We start from the raw sequence: 14,815 nt of genomic DNA on the forward strand, positions 1-14,815 counted from the left end.
GTGATAGGCAGTTTCAAGTAGATGAATATGAACTAATTTCAAATGAGAACTGAAGGTTACACAGAAAATTCTACTAAGGATGAAGTGAAGGAATTTTTCATGTCATTACAGTGAACATCTAAGAAAGGAAAAGCTGATTCTTGTTGGAAATTAATCAGCAAAGAAGAAACCTTAGAGACTCAAAGGCAAAAATCTAAAGAAAACGATGACTGATTCAACATAGAAACAAGAGGTGAAGTTTTTTTGCAAGGACAGGAAAATTCAAACTCCATAGTGCACCTCAAGAAATTAGAGGTATTCAAAGAAAATGATAAAATCACATTGAAAGTTTTTGGTGAGTAAATCAGCAGGTAATATGTAGAAAACTGAAAGAAGAGCTAGCAGCATTTTTTCTTTCTTGTGTCATTTAATAATCTTTCAAAATAATTATGTCAGACAGCCAAAATATCCATCATCAGTTTTTATATCATCTATCATTTCTAATTCTAACATAGCTTTCTATCCTCCTAAATGGATTCAAATCACCCAGTATTATCACAGCATCACCTCCCCCCTCTATCTTATCTATCCTTCTTAAAAATCCTGTATTATTTACACTCAATTCCATTTAGTATATTTACATGTTACGGTCAGGTTTCACTGAAATGTCAACAGTTGAGATGTCAACAATCTCAACTTTTTTTTATTTATTTATTATTTTTTTTTATTGCTGACACTTTCAATAGAAGAATAGGTGAAAATGAAATCTTATTTTTCAATTTCTTATGTTGAAATTATTCCATCATTCTAAATGAAATCGTTTCTCGTTCAACGTTAGAACATTTCTATACCTAGCAATATTTGAATCATCAGTAATACTAATTACTGTATTTTTCGCCTTATAAGCCATGCCTTTTTTGAACCTAAAATTTATCTGAAAATTAGGATGTTCCATAAGCCAAATGCTTCTTATAAACCAGTGCATCTTATGGTGCATCATCACTTGTTGGTAATGCATGATCGGTTTGAATAGTTGCATGGTCATTATCAGTCATGCATTTAAACTAGTCAATACATTATATTTATTTTTTTATAACCCCATAGATTATACAAAACATAGACGTAGCTATGCCATTGCATTTAAGTGTAGTGTGATTGAGTACGCAAAAAAGAATGGCAATACAGCAGCAGAGTGTCACTTCTGGCCTCCACCTGCAGAAAATGTACGAACCTGGAGGAAACAAGAGCAGCAATTAATAGAAGTAAATTCTAAAAAACATCATCTCTGCAGAAAAGCAGCAAAATAGGCAGAAATTGAAAATGAATTAAAAAACTTAGATAATGGATCAAAGGAGATCACATTGATGTGTATCTACAAAAATGATTATTCAATAAGCAAAATTATTGGCAAAAGAAAGAAATATCATTGATTTTAAAGGGTTGTCATCATGGAGCTTTAGCTTTATGAAGAGAAATGATTTATGCATGCATGCAAAAACAAAAATATCACAAAAAAGCCAGATGAATTTGAAAATAAAATTATTAAGTTTCACAGATAGTTAATATGGATGAAGTGCCTCTGACTTTTGATGTGCCCTCGAACAAGACTGTTGACTCCAAAGGTAAAAAAAATATATTGTTAAAACTTCTGGTTACTGTTGTTTTGTTGTACTGTGCAGATGGAACAAAACTGCCATTTTTTTTTTTTTTTTTTAATTTTTAAAAGAAAAATAATGCCCAAAGAAAAACTTCCTAAAGGAGTTGACACATGGATGAGAAAGGGATTAAGTTATGGATAAAGAAGGCATGGTCTAGACGTCCTGGCAATTTACATCAGAAACCTGCTTTGTTAGTGTGGATCAGCTTAGATGCCATAAAACCAAAGCTGTTTGAACTTTGCGAAATGAACACAAAACTAGCTGTAAATCCCAGGGGGACTCACCTCTGCTCAACCCTTAGATGTATCAATAAACAAACGATTAAAGGATTTATGAGGGAAAAATGGGTCAATTGGATGTAATCTCCAAATTTTAAGGAAACATACACAAATAGGAGAAAGAAGGCCACAATTTCACAGGTATGCAAATGGATAAAGAGTTCATGGAATGAAGTGAAACCCAAAATTATTATAAAATCTTTTCAAAAGTGTGGCATTAGTAATTCTCTTGACAGTACAGAGCTTATTACTTCAAGACAGCAATGACTTGCTTTCTGATGAAGAAACTTTCGAAAATTTCAGGAAATTTTGAGAGTGAAGATGAATTAATGAAATTTAGAAAAATTATTGTTTATATTATTATATGTTAAATTTTTAATGATCTGATGATATTTTAAGAATAATTGTTTTATTTATCTAATAAATGGATAATACATGCATTAACATTTAAAATTAAAAAAATATTTATATGAAAATTTGATGCATAATTTGTGTCTTATTTGTGCGAAGAATATTTTTTTCCCAAAAAAATTCAACATGAAACATGTGATGCGTCCAATACAACAATGCATTTTATAAGGTATAATGTCACTATTGTGTGGTATTTCTGTAATTTCCCTGGTCTAATCTTTTTTCTAAAGAGGATTCAAACATTGCTAGTTTGTCTTCAATTCTGCAGACAATAACTTATTTTAAAATGAATTGCTAATGTGTGGAATAAAGTCTGAGCAAGCATTGCACAGTCTGATGCTCATCCATATTTTAACAGTATATACCAGCAGTTGGCAACCTTTTTGGAGTGAAGAGCCATTTTTAAAATTATATCTGTTAAAAAAAAATTAGGGAGCCGCACACAGTGATGAGCAACCAATGGTCTGCGGGTTGCATGTGGCCCTCTCAGGTTTTTTGCGCAGTCTACAGTATTCTTTTTGTACGACAGAATTAGTATATTTTAATTAAAAATCTATTTTATGAATGTTGATTTTTACATGTGGATTTATTTGTGCAGGTTAAAAAATTAAAATATACTTAAATAATGGAAAATAAATCAAAGAAAAGAAAATATTCTTAATGGGATCAAACCGAGTATTTGATTTACTATTTAATTGCTCATCACTGCTTTAAATTTCTAAACTACATTGAAAAATATTATAATTAAATTATTTATTCAGTTTTTTTTTTTTTTTTTTTTTTTTTTTTTTTTTTTTTTTTTTACAGTAACACATTATCATACTTGAAAAACACAGGTGTGGCATGTCACACGAAATTATATGATATATTTAAATATTAAATAATAAAACAAAGATTTTTCTCTCCTTACAAAAACATGTATAAAATCCAATAACATACCTATATCTTTAATTTTTTTTTTAAATTTAAAATATTTTCTTAGTGTGACTTTTACTGTCGAATAGTTTCTTCTTGGGATAGTTTCTCAACATGCGGCGAATACGCCGTAATTTTCATTTTCAACTAAAATTATGACGAAAGACTCACATTGTTTAGTAGGTTTCTCAACTTACTTTTAATAAAATTCATATTAGAAAATATTTGCTCACAAAAATATGTCGATCCGAAAATCAATAGAAGTCCAAATGCGTATCTTTTTAACTGAATGTAAGTGTCCGGTAAACAATTCCACGTGTCAAATACAATCTGATCTTGCTTTTTAAGATCATCTATTTCAGACCATTTGTGTTGTATTGCAAGGGTAGATTTTTGTCTTTTCAACTCTTTCAGCTTTAAGATTTCTAAATTTTGAATTCCACAAATCCTGGGTTTTCAGGTCCTCTAACTCAAGTTGAAATGCAGCATCATCAATTCTAGCAAAAGGTGAAAAATTTAATTCGGCAGGATTAATTTCAAGTGGTCGCAATAAAAATTACAGTTGCTTTGTTCTTTCTAAATTCCTCAAATATCCCATTAAATTCAGGTCGCATATTTATCACAGTTTCTTTGTATAATAAATTTAGTTTAATCCTTTATCCAAGTGTGTGCAAACAAAGTTTGCACCTGAAAGTATCTTCAGGACTGGGGTAAAGTGGTACAACACTGGGCAACTCCTTGCAAAGGTGGAGCAAGCTACCAACACTCCTATCTCAGTATCTCCCATAATGCAAAACACATCTCTTGCGGATATGTATAATGTTATGCATTAAGGGAAGGGCCACTACCCAGACTAGTTTCGACCTTTATTGAGGTCTCTTCAGTGGGAGCCAGGCCCAAGTGGAGATACCAAGGCAGAAGCATTAGCAAGGTCATCTCCTCCTATAGGAGCTGCCAAACCGTGTGCCACCTTTTTATTAAATTAAATCTAATTAAATTAATCTTTCTCTACATCCAGAGTAATTTAATAAAAAGGTGGCACAATATCCTTGACTTAATGTAAAATGTCCATAATTTATTGCAAATGCCATATTTAGGGTTTTTAGTTTCTAATTTCATCTCATCATCTTCCTTATACCCTCTTTTACCTTGCAGTGTCGAGGGTCCATTGATCATCGGACCTCACTCTGTTTACAGGATAAGGTGGTCAGCCTTATGCCCTGGTGTATCCTATGGCCTGTAGTGTTGAGTTCTCAAGGCCAGTTTGCCTGCTTTGCAGGATGAAAAACCCCAGAATAAACTGGGGAAAAAACCCTGCTGTCCACGCCCAAGACTGGCTAACTTGGCTATGGCTGAGGAAGATCCTTCAGCTCCTCACGTCACCGACGGGAATCGAACCTAGGACACTCCTTCCCCAGGCATATGGTTGCGAAGCGCATAGCCACTAGGCTAACCGCGCGGAAAATAACATTCATTTTGCATTATTCAAAAATAGACTGTTTTATTACAAAAAGAGCCGCAGGTTGCCGACCCTGATATATAATGTTATACTGCCAAACCTACATGAAGTGACAGTGATGAGTCAATCACTTTCAGTGAAGTGAACTCATCCTTCCTATTAGTGCTCATAGGAGGGAATGCTGCACTTATTGTTTTATAAAACATATACAATCAACTCCCTCTCCTCTTCACATGCATGCAGGAAAACCTGTAAAACCTGTAGACTGTTAGGGGTAAGTGTAGGCAGAAACTAAGAAAGAAGTATTAATTTTTTTTTTAAAAAATGAATTAGGATTCAAAATTTAAACTTATGAGCCAGAACAATAAATTAATCTTATGGTGGAAGTGATGAGATATCTTCTCATCACCACAAAAGTACATTAAGTTTAGGAGCATGTAGTTTGGAGTAAGTTTATTAGTAACCCAAATATTTATATTTAAAGGACTTGCCATAAAAAGGCCAGGCCAGAAATAAAACAGCTCTCTCAAAAAACTTCTGATAAAATAAGTTTGTGATGAAAGGGAACTATGACAAAGGCTTTTCAGTAAAACAGCATTTTACATAAAGCAGTCCATTATGAAAGGCCTTGCAGTACTGCCAAATATATTACCTGTACACAAGAGTTATCTGAAAAAGCAGTTTTTCTTGTGTAGTTATTAGGTGCATAAACACTAAATAGATTTGTTTTGTTCATTTGTCTGTCTGTAAGCATATATTTATTATTCCAGCCAAATAGATTTTTAATCAATAAGTCCAAATATTTAATAATATTTGGACTATTTTACTTGGTTTAAATCAAGACATTTTTTTTTTTATTTCCAAAATTAGGCAAAATTATGTTACAAACTGGCTCCGAGTTCAACTGTAATAATGAATGGTGCCTATATACAGGGATGATTTCCATTGCTTGTTGAGTGAACTGAGTAACCAAGCTAATTAAACTGCATGTTGCACTTTTTTTTTTTTTTTTTTTTAACAATGACAGCATGTTACAAGCAGGTTGGTAAATTAGTAGAAGGATTACTGCCAATTATATGCAATATTTGCAAGTCATGTTTTCTATATACAGGCCTGTTAACAAGATTAGAATGTACACTCAATGGACAAAATATTAGAGATACAGGTGATGGGAAGCTGACAATGACTTCCCCCAAAACATGAAACCTACCCAAACCAGCAGATGGTAAATAGGCAGACAGCGGGGCTTCCCAACAGTATCGCAATCAAAACATGGGTAAATGTGGTAATCTTAGTGACTTTGATCATGGACATATTATTGGTGCAAGACAGATGGGTCATTCTATTGATCAAGTGGTAAGAACCCTACGGTTCCTGAGGACAACTGTATCAAGGATCTACCGTGATGTTCATTGGTGGTATACCAATGAACATATCAGCGAACAAGGTGGCTGACCACATACCATTAATGACTGGGGGTCGACAGACTCTCCAGATCAACCACAGCAACACAAATCACATCCAGTTTTGATGTTGGAGGTCCAAGCAGTGTCAACGAGTGAATGGCAAGGCATACCCTGGATGCCATGGGCTACATGAGTCGATGCCCTAATTTTGTACCACTGTTGACATAGTCATCGGGCACTGCGCCTCACCTGGTGTCAGGACCATCAAAACTGGACCAGAGTTGTGTGATCTCACGAATTCCATTATCAGTTGTACCAAACCGACAGAGGGTGCAGGTGTGGCAATGACAGCATAAGGCCATGGCCCTGCAGTGCCAGGTCAGCACTGTTCAAGGAGGTGGTGGCTCTGTGATGGTTTGGGGAGCCTCCTCATATGACACATTAGGTCCCTTAGTGTGTCTGGAGAGGTCCTTAAATGCTGTGAGCTACAGCATGTGCTAGCTGATCACCTACACACTTTCATGGCCTTCATGTATCTTGCAGTCAATGGTCTGTTTCATTAGGACAATGTGCCACCCCACAGGGCCACAACACCCAAAACACTCATCTAAGTTCATATATCCGGGACAATTGTGGACAATGCTGCAACAGGCATGGCTGGAATTACCTATGGCCACCTGGAGGGTGGCCATAGGTAATTCCAGCCATGCTGTTATTTTGTGGTAGAGGAGGACCGACATGCTATTCGGTAGGTAGGTATCTGCAATGTTTTGTCCATTGAGTGTATAAAGAAATACAACTGGAAATCCACAACCTCATTAATGCCACCAAACTATTTATATCATGCTGTCATTGTCACAAAAATATCAGTGCATTGTCAGTGTAACAGAAGTTTGTTTATAGCAAAAGGACAACTATGGTCACATTGCTGGAAAATTTGGAAACTATGGAAAATGTAGATAGTCTGCGGAAAGAAAAACTGCATCGCGATATGTATGAATGAAAGGTAGTGTATATTCTGTTCTGAGTCAGGATGCAGACCACATCTGCAGCACGTGCATAAACACACACAGAGCCTTTTGCTGTGAAAATTCAAACTCACTTGTAAGAACCAATTTTGAAAGATGTTTAATGGCTTGTTGCAAATGTCTTACTATGACCCTCATATTACATGAATGACAGAACGTGGTAAAGTCATACACACACACACAGAGGATGTTACTCACAGCTAGAGGAAGTTATTCAGCTAACCTTAATTGGAAAAAGCATGACACTTAAACCCAAACCTGGGGGAGGGGGAGATTCCTTCTTGTGTATATGATTGAGAAAGTGGTTCCCATTCGGACATGAAAGATTTGGTGGGATAAAAAGTTTTAGATAAAAAGATGGAGATTCCTTCTGAGATCAAAATTATGTAGATCTTACAAGATTCCAAATCTCCATGCAGTGTCATATGTTCTTTTGACATCAAAGAAAAATGATAATAAGTTCTTGTGTTTTAGGAAACCAGTCATAATGGATGCTTCATGCATGACTAGACAATTAGTTGTAGAATGATATTTTGGAAGTCAGATTGTGTTCTGCAAAAAAAAAAAAAAAAAAAAAAAAAAGTTGCTTCTCACCAGAAGCCACTGAAGAAGAAAGTTGATCATGTTTTCCAAAATCCTGTATATGTAACTTATCACAATAACTGAATAATAGTTTATTGGGAATTTTGGAACTTGCACTGCTTTGGAAAGGCAATAATGCATACAAACCTTTGTCAAGTATACATCATTATCATCATCATAAAATTCTTGACATTTACCTTAAGGGGTGTACAGGATTGATAGTACTACATGAAAAATTTACATCATTACTAACTTCCTACCTACAATTTTCTGCCAAATCAATCTGTTACCTGTCAAAGCTACAACATTGTCAGATCTTATATTTATCTTCTAAAGCACTTTTACCATATCAATCCACCTATATCTTGGTCTTCCTCTGGGTCTTTTTCCTCCCCATCTGGCAGAGAACACGTGTTTGGCTAATCTTTCCTCACCCATTCTGTTTAAGTGACCGTTACACCTCAGATTAGCTCTGCTAACGCATTCCTGCATGCTGACGATGTCAAGTTCTTTCCTAATATCCTCTTTTTTAATATGATATTACCATTGATGCCATCTGTTCATGCCTCTTATCTTTCTGAGGACTCTCATATCTGCAGTCTCTAGTCTTTGGTCAAATGTTTTACTTCTGACCCAGCTCTCAGATCCATAAGTTAAAATTGGTTTCAACACTGTCTTCTATACAACTAATTTAGTGTTTTGACTAATTTCTCTCTTATTCCGTATAAATTTATTCAGTTGACTTCCTACCATACCAGCTTTGTTAAATTCTGTTATCTATTTCCATATTTAATTTACCAACTTTACTAAAATTCGTGCCTAAGTAGCTGAAATGTTTTACATGTTCTATGGGTTCTCCATTCACAATGCAGCTGATATTTTCAATGCTTCTGCCTATTTTCATTATCTCTGTCTTGTTCTTTGACCTTCATACCATATCTATCACAACAGTTATTCAATTTAGTCAGGGAATCTTGCAGACTTGTAGCGGATTTATTTAGACGTATAACATTATCCACATAAAGCAAGGAGCTGACATCTCCAATTTTGATATCAGGTTTAATACCACTTTCCTTCATAATGTGATCCATATAGATAATGAATAACAGAGGGGATATTGTACATCCTTGTCTGACACCAGATTTAATATTAAACAATATCCCTGTACTTCCTTCAATTCTAACTGCTGATTTACAACTCAAGTAAAGACTAAGTACTGCTTGATATAATGCCCCATTGACACCATATAACTGTAGCGTATTGAATAGCTTCTCTCTTGGCACCTTGTCATATGCTTTTTCCAGATCTACAAAACTTAAATACAGATCTTTGTTATATTCCCGTGACTTTTCAACTATTTTGTCGTAAAGTGAATATCTGATCCTGACAGTCTCTATTTGGCCTGAATCCAGCTTGTTCCTCACCAAGTTTCTCTTCCACAATCCTTCTCAACCGTTTCTCAAGTATACTGGCATAAATCTTACTGGGAACACTCAGTAGGGAAATACCTCTGTAATTCTCACATTCAGTTTTATTTCACTTTTTTATATATGGGTACTATGAGAGACTCTACTCCAATCATCTGGAATTCGTCCTTCTGTCCAGGCCCCCTGAACTATACAGTGTAGCCACTGTAAAACTTTTATACTCCATACTTGAGCATTTCTGGTCTGATATCATCTACTCCAGCTGCCTTTCCACATTTCAGACTTTTGATTTCTTTTTCTACTTCAAGCATGCAGAAAAAAATCCTGATTGCATGCCTGGTCAGTGTTTTTTTTTTTTATTGCTGTGATCACTGCTAGTTTCATTTAGCAATTTTTCAAAGTAATTACTCCATACTTCAAGGATATCTTTTTCTCCAGTTTTTATATCACCTTTGTCATCTCTAATTCCTTTTACAGCACTCTTTCCTCCATTTCTGAGCTTCTTCAACAACCTCCAGAATATTTTGCCACCTTCTGGATATTTATTGTCCTCCCATGACTTTTGTTGAGCTAGTTTTGCACACTGTTTAGCTTTCTTACATTTGTCTTTGTATTCTCTAAGAGCACAAGCTGGCTTATTTGCCAGGAACTTTGATATGCTTTCTTCTTTTCCTTCACAGCCTCTTTAACTTCCTGTGTCCACCAGAGAGTTCTGATTTTTCTATCCTTGCAGACAACCTCACCACATGCCTCTCTGGCAGAATCAACCAATGTTTTCTTCAGAGCTTGCCACTGAATCTCCAAGGTTTGATCACTGTTCTCAAACTCCTTCATTTTTTCTTGAAGAATGTTTGTATATTTTAGTCTACAGTTCACATCTGAGAGCTGCTCAACTTTTATTCATTTTAAAACTTTCTTATATGTTCTTCTTTTCAATATGAAATTCAATTTTATCCTGCTCAAAACTAAATGGTGATCACTTCCAATTTCAAATCCTCTGTACACTCTGGTGTCCTGCACCAGAGAGAAAACATCACTATCAACAATAACACAGTCAACGATATTTTTCTTATTCCTTGCCGCTTCTCTCCATGTGAATTTGTGCACATTTTTATGTTGGAACATGGTGTTAGTAATAACCAGTCCATGTCCTGAGCAGAAATCCAACAAGTATTTGCCATTATTATTAGCTTTGTTCTTTTCTCCAAATTTTTCCAAAATATTTTTGTATGTCTGACAATCATTTCCTACTCTGCTATTTAGATCCCCAGCAAGGACCAACTTTTCCTTTTTCATTGTGTCCGTTGCTTTTTCTAAAGCATCAAAAAATTCCTCCACTTCTACCTTAGTAGAACCTTCTGTGGGATCATAGGCACAAATAAGTCTCATTGTCCAGTTCCCCATTCTCATATTTGTCCACATTACCCTACTTGAGACTGATTGCCATTCAAGAAGATTAGCCTCGTATTTTCTGTTGAATACTATGGCTACTCCTTTTCCTTGATTGTCATTGCCTGAATATAACATTTTGTATTTATTGCTCAGAAAGATCTCACCAGTTTTTGTCTTTTTTGTTTCAGTCACCCCTATTATGTCAATCTGGTACTTATCTAATTCCTCAGCTAGCTCCATTTCTTTGCCATTCAGGCTTCTTATGTTGATAGTACTGATCTTCAATTCTGGTGATATTGAGTTGTGGTGTGTTTTAGGATTTGTTCCAGTAGCTGACTTTTCGTTGTTCACCCTGGTTCCTTGCAGAAAACAACAGTGGGCTTGTTTAACCAAGTAACGCCCCAGCCGGCATGAAATTCTATCATGTTGTACCATCATTTAACATTGGGTTTAAGCCAAGAATGCAATTTTGTCGGCTAAATCCCAAATTGTCAGCCCATCCTCGTTCGTTCAGTATCCAGGTAGATACCTAACAGGGTGCACCACGAGAACGTGAGGATTGGACATTAGGTTAGAAGCCCTGGTCGGTTCTCCACATTCCTTTAAAGGAATGTGGAGAACCTTTCTGGGAACATTCCTCCAAATTCCTTTGTCAAATATCTGTAAACTTATTCTCATAAAAATTTCTGTTGACATGGTGCAGTAGTTGATCCATAGATAATGATGGCAACAGATGGCAAACCATCTCATAATGGACATTAAATGGTCCAACAGCAGTTGAACAGAGCAGCTTTCATTGATTCTTTCACAAATGTCTTATTTTATTCTTCAGCACCATTCAGAAAAAGCATGACACTTAAAACTGAACCTAAGGAGGAACTCTCTCCTCTTGTGTATATGGTTGAGAAAGCAGTTTCCAATCAGACTTGAAAGATTTGGTGGGATAAAAAATTCTAGATAAAAAGACGGAGATTCCTTCTGAGACCAAGATTATGTAGATCTTATGAGATTCCAAATCTCCATGTAGTGTCATATGTTCTTTTGATATCATTTTTGGAAAGGAATTTGGGATGATAAGAAGATACTTCTGATGTTTTAGTAAATATCTCCCCGAATGTGTCAGCAATTGCTGTTAGGTTGGCAACCATGCATCCATTATATTCAAGGACAGAGAGCTGGTGGATGGTGTATCTGCCCTTTCTAAATTCTATCCCACACTTCTTTTCTCTTGGTTGATCTTGTTATAGAAGATGTAAATTGGATAAAATTTCCTTCTGGCTCTGATGATGACAGATGTGTCTTGTTTAGACATGAGCTCATTTGAAAGTAATGTCTGTGCTGTAGAGTATCAGCAAAAAATACTTCATGTTTTCTTCTGAGCTTCCCTGGCTGCTGCTCGAACAACCATCACTCCACTGTGGTTAATGGAAAGCAGCTGTTGCAGCTAATGTGTAAAAACTCCTCAGGTAGTTCAATGCATTACTGATAGCAGATGAGCTGAATGTTGCGGAATTAAATTTTGCTAAAGTAGAGAAGGTGAGCCAGTCAGCTTGCTCATTTTCCAATGTGAAAAGCTCAATATCACAAGAAAATGGTACCCCCCCCCCGCCATATAAATTGCCTTCAGTTTCACACTTGAACAGTGTAAGAGAGAGTGAGCAGACAATTAAGTCAATGGCAGCAAATGTTCATGTTTGGAAAGAAGTGTTGCTTCTCATTATAAAGAGGGAGAGATTGTTGTTGCTGAGCATACACTCAACTTTTCCTCTGATGTTTGTTCGAGCACTACACCATAGTATTGTGTCCATTTAAATCCTCATGTGGAAAAATATCCGCATGTTGTCAAAGTGTACTTCTTCTAGGGTGCTAGGTATCCATGCAATCTTTTAACAGACCATCTATTAAAGAATCTGTAGGAATGTCTTTGATCCTCAGTGGTGCAAGTTCCATTATTTTATGTAGTGGGACCATTTTTGGCATGTCCTCAGGAGCGAGTCCATATCGATGTTTCTTTTCGAGTCACTCTAAGGAGATAGCAAGCAAGTCAAACCATTCAGGGATATTGTAGTTGTGAGAAGGTACGAGAAGAAATCCCACCCGAGTCAATTCCACTTGATGGTGATCTTCTAAACCAGCATCGCTGGTATCAAATATCTTGTAATAAAACAAGATCCAACAAAATAATAAAAAAAAAGTCTCAGGAGAAGTAGAGCAAAGAACATAAGAAGAAAAGCATAGTGAAGAACAAGGAAGAAAAGGCAAATTATCATCACTGGAAGGTCCCCTCCACCACAAACAGGTGGAGATTTTTTGGATATAAATGCACTATCCAAACCAAACAGCAATCGATGATTACAACTAATGATGATAAGTTTCTTCACTCCCAATAATCAGTCAAAGGATTCCATTCTCTAAATTATAGCTAGCTGCATGTGCTAACATAAATAAATGCATTCTGTATGGAAGAAGTTATAAAAAAAGTACTGTGTAAATTTTGAATAAAATATCAATATAATAAAATAAGTAATGATATAAAAAATGAATAAATAATAACCTCATTTAAGTCTCTCTTTTGTTTCTCAGCTTTAGCTCTGGACTGTCTCTCAGATTCTAGATCCTCTTGGACTTCAGATAACTGACTTTCCATTTCTCTCAGTGCTTTCTGGGCTTGAGCCTTAGCTACTGCTTCCTCATCACATCTTAAATAAACAATAGTCTATAAGTATATACAAATGAACTTCCAATGGCTAAGGATCTTCATTATATTAGTTCCGCTATAGTGCAGTGCTTGCCCATATAACCACGAGCTGTTTGGGCAGGTACAGTATTATTTTATTAAACCAATATATTGCTATTAGTTATAATGTAATTCTCTGTAAATTGCTTCATTAGCCATTTACAGAGAATTACATGGAATACCTGTATAAATGCTATTTATACAGGTATTCCATGGAGTCAAAAGACTTACTGAAGGACACCCACACCATCCAATAACACAATAACTACCATACATCTCAACTTATTCACTGTTGGGGCGCTGATACCTACCTCGGGCAATCCATTCCACTCATTCACCACTCTCCAAGTAAAGAACCTAGTCTGCACATTCTTACTAACTACACTCTTAGTATTACCCAATGGTTTCCTCCCTGCTCTCCAAGTATTGAAAAATTTCTTTTGTCAATTTTATAGAATCCCTTTAGTAACTTAAGTTTCTATGATGTCTCCTTCTCCACCTGTCATCCAAACTCTGCAACCCACATGCCTTCAATCTATCCTCTATAGATAACATTTCACAGACTGGCCATGAGCTTGGTCACTCACATTTGAATCCTTTCGACTTCCTGGTCCTCTAGAAATGCAGGCAACCAAATCTGTGCAAAGTAGTCAATATGCAGCTGAATCATAGCCTTATAAAGATGGATAATAACTCCTCATCTTTACTTATCAAGATGTTCTTCAACATCTAAGTAATCCTCTGGGCTGTTCTGCCAACTCTTGCAATATGTCTGCTGAATTTCAAATCTCTATCTACCATCACCCCTATACTGCTAACCTCATCAATTTCCTGTAATCTACTACCATAAATATGAAACAAACTATGTAATCATTTCATCCCAAAGTGTATTACTTTACATTCTACAGTATTAAATTGAACCCTTGTCTTTCACCCACATTGCCAATTGTTTACATCATCCTGCAAGATATTTATATCCTCTTTATCAACTACTGGCCTCTCCAGATTTGCATCATTAGCAAACAACTGAAAATCTCCCTTCACACCAATCTTCTGCTATATCATTAATGTAAAAATTAAAGAGTAGTGGTCCTAGTAAACACTGGGTGACACCACTAGTCACCCTCATTTGCCATGATTCTACTCCACTATACGCCATTCTGATGTCTGTCCACCAGCCGCCCCTATTCATGCTGTAAACATATGGCATGAATATAGAGTGGCTGATGGACCATTTGCTCCAACTTACATAATAATTTTCCATGTGGTTTTTTGTAAATGTCTTTGCAAAGTTCAGTAGAATCATAGTGTAACCATTTACTTTATCCAATTCTGCTTTCACCTTATTATAAAATATGAATAAATTACTGAGGCAAGACCTCCCTTTTATAAAGCCCTGTTGCTCCCTGTAGAGTATCATATTCCTATCTACCCATTCCTGAATTTTACTTTTAACCAACTTTTCCAATACTTTAACCACTACTCCAGAGATACTAATTGGTCTGTAATTTGCTACGTCTGTCATGGAGCCACCTTTCCACTC

At 35.8% G+C, this 14,815-nt stretch overlaps 1 protein-coding gene across 1 annotated transcript in view; it reads right to left on the bottom strand.

The window, feature by feature from the left end:
- The window catches only part of zip (myosin heavy chain 10), a 517,797-nt gene that overhangs the window by 129,914 nt on the left and 373,068 nt on the right, over nucleotides 1-14,815 (bottom strand). The window contains exon 25 of the mRNA XM_090411020.1: nucleotides 13,090-13,234. Coding sequence (XP_090267146.1) covers nucleotides 13,090-13,234 — 145 coding nt within the window. The remainder of the gene's footprint in view (nucleotides 1-13,089; nucleotides 13,235-14,815) is intronic.

Source organism: Typopeltis vanoorti, chromosome 21 (genome assembly GCF_054136105.1).
Source record: "Typopeltis vanoorti isolate ZY-2024b chromosome 21, IOZ_Tvanoo_1.0, whole genome shotgun sequence".
Taxonomy (NCBI): Eukaryota; Metazoa; Arthropoda; class Arachnida; order Uropygi; family Thelyphonidae; genus Typopeltis; species Typopeltis vanoorti.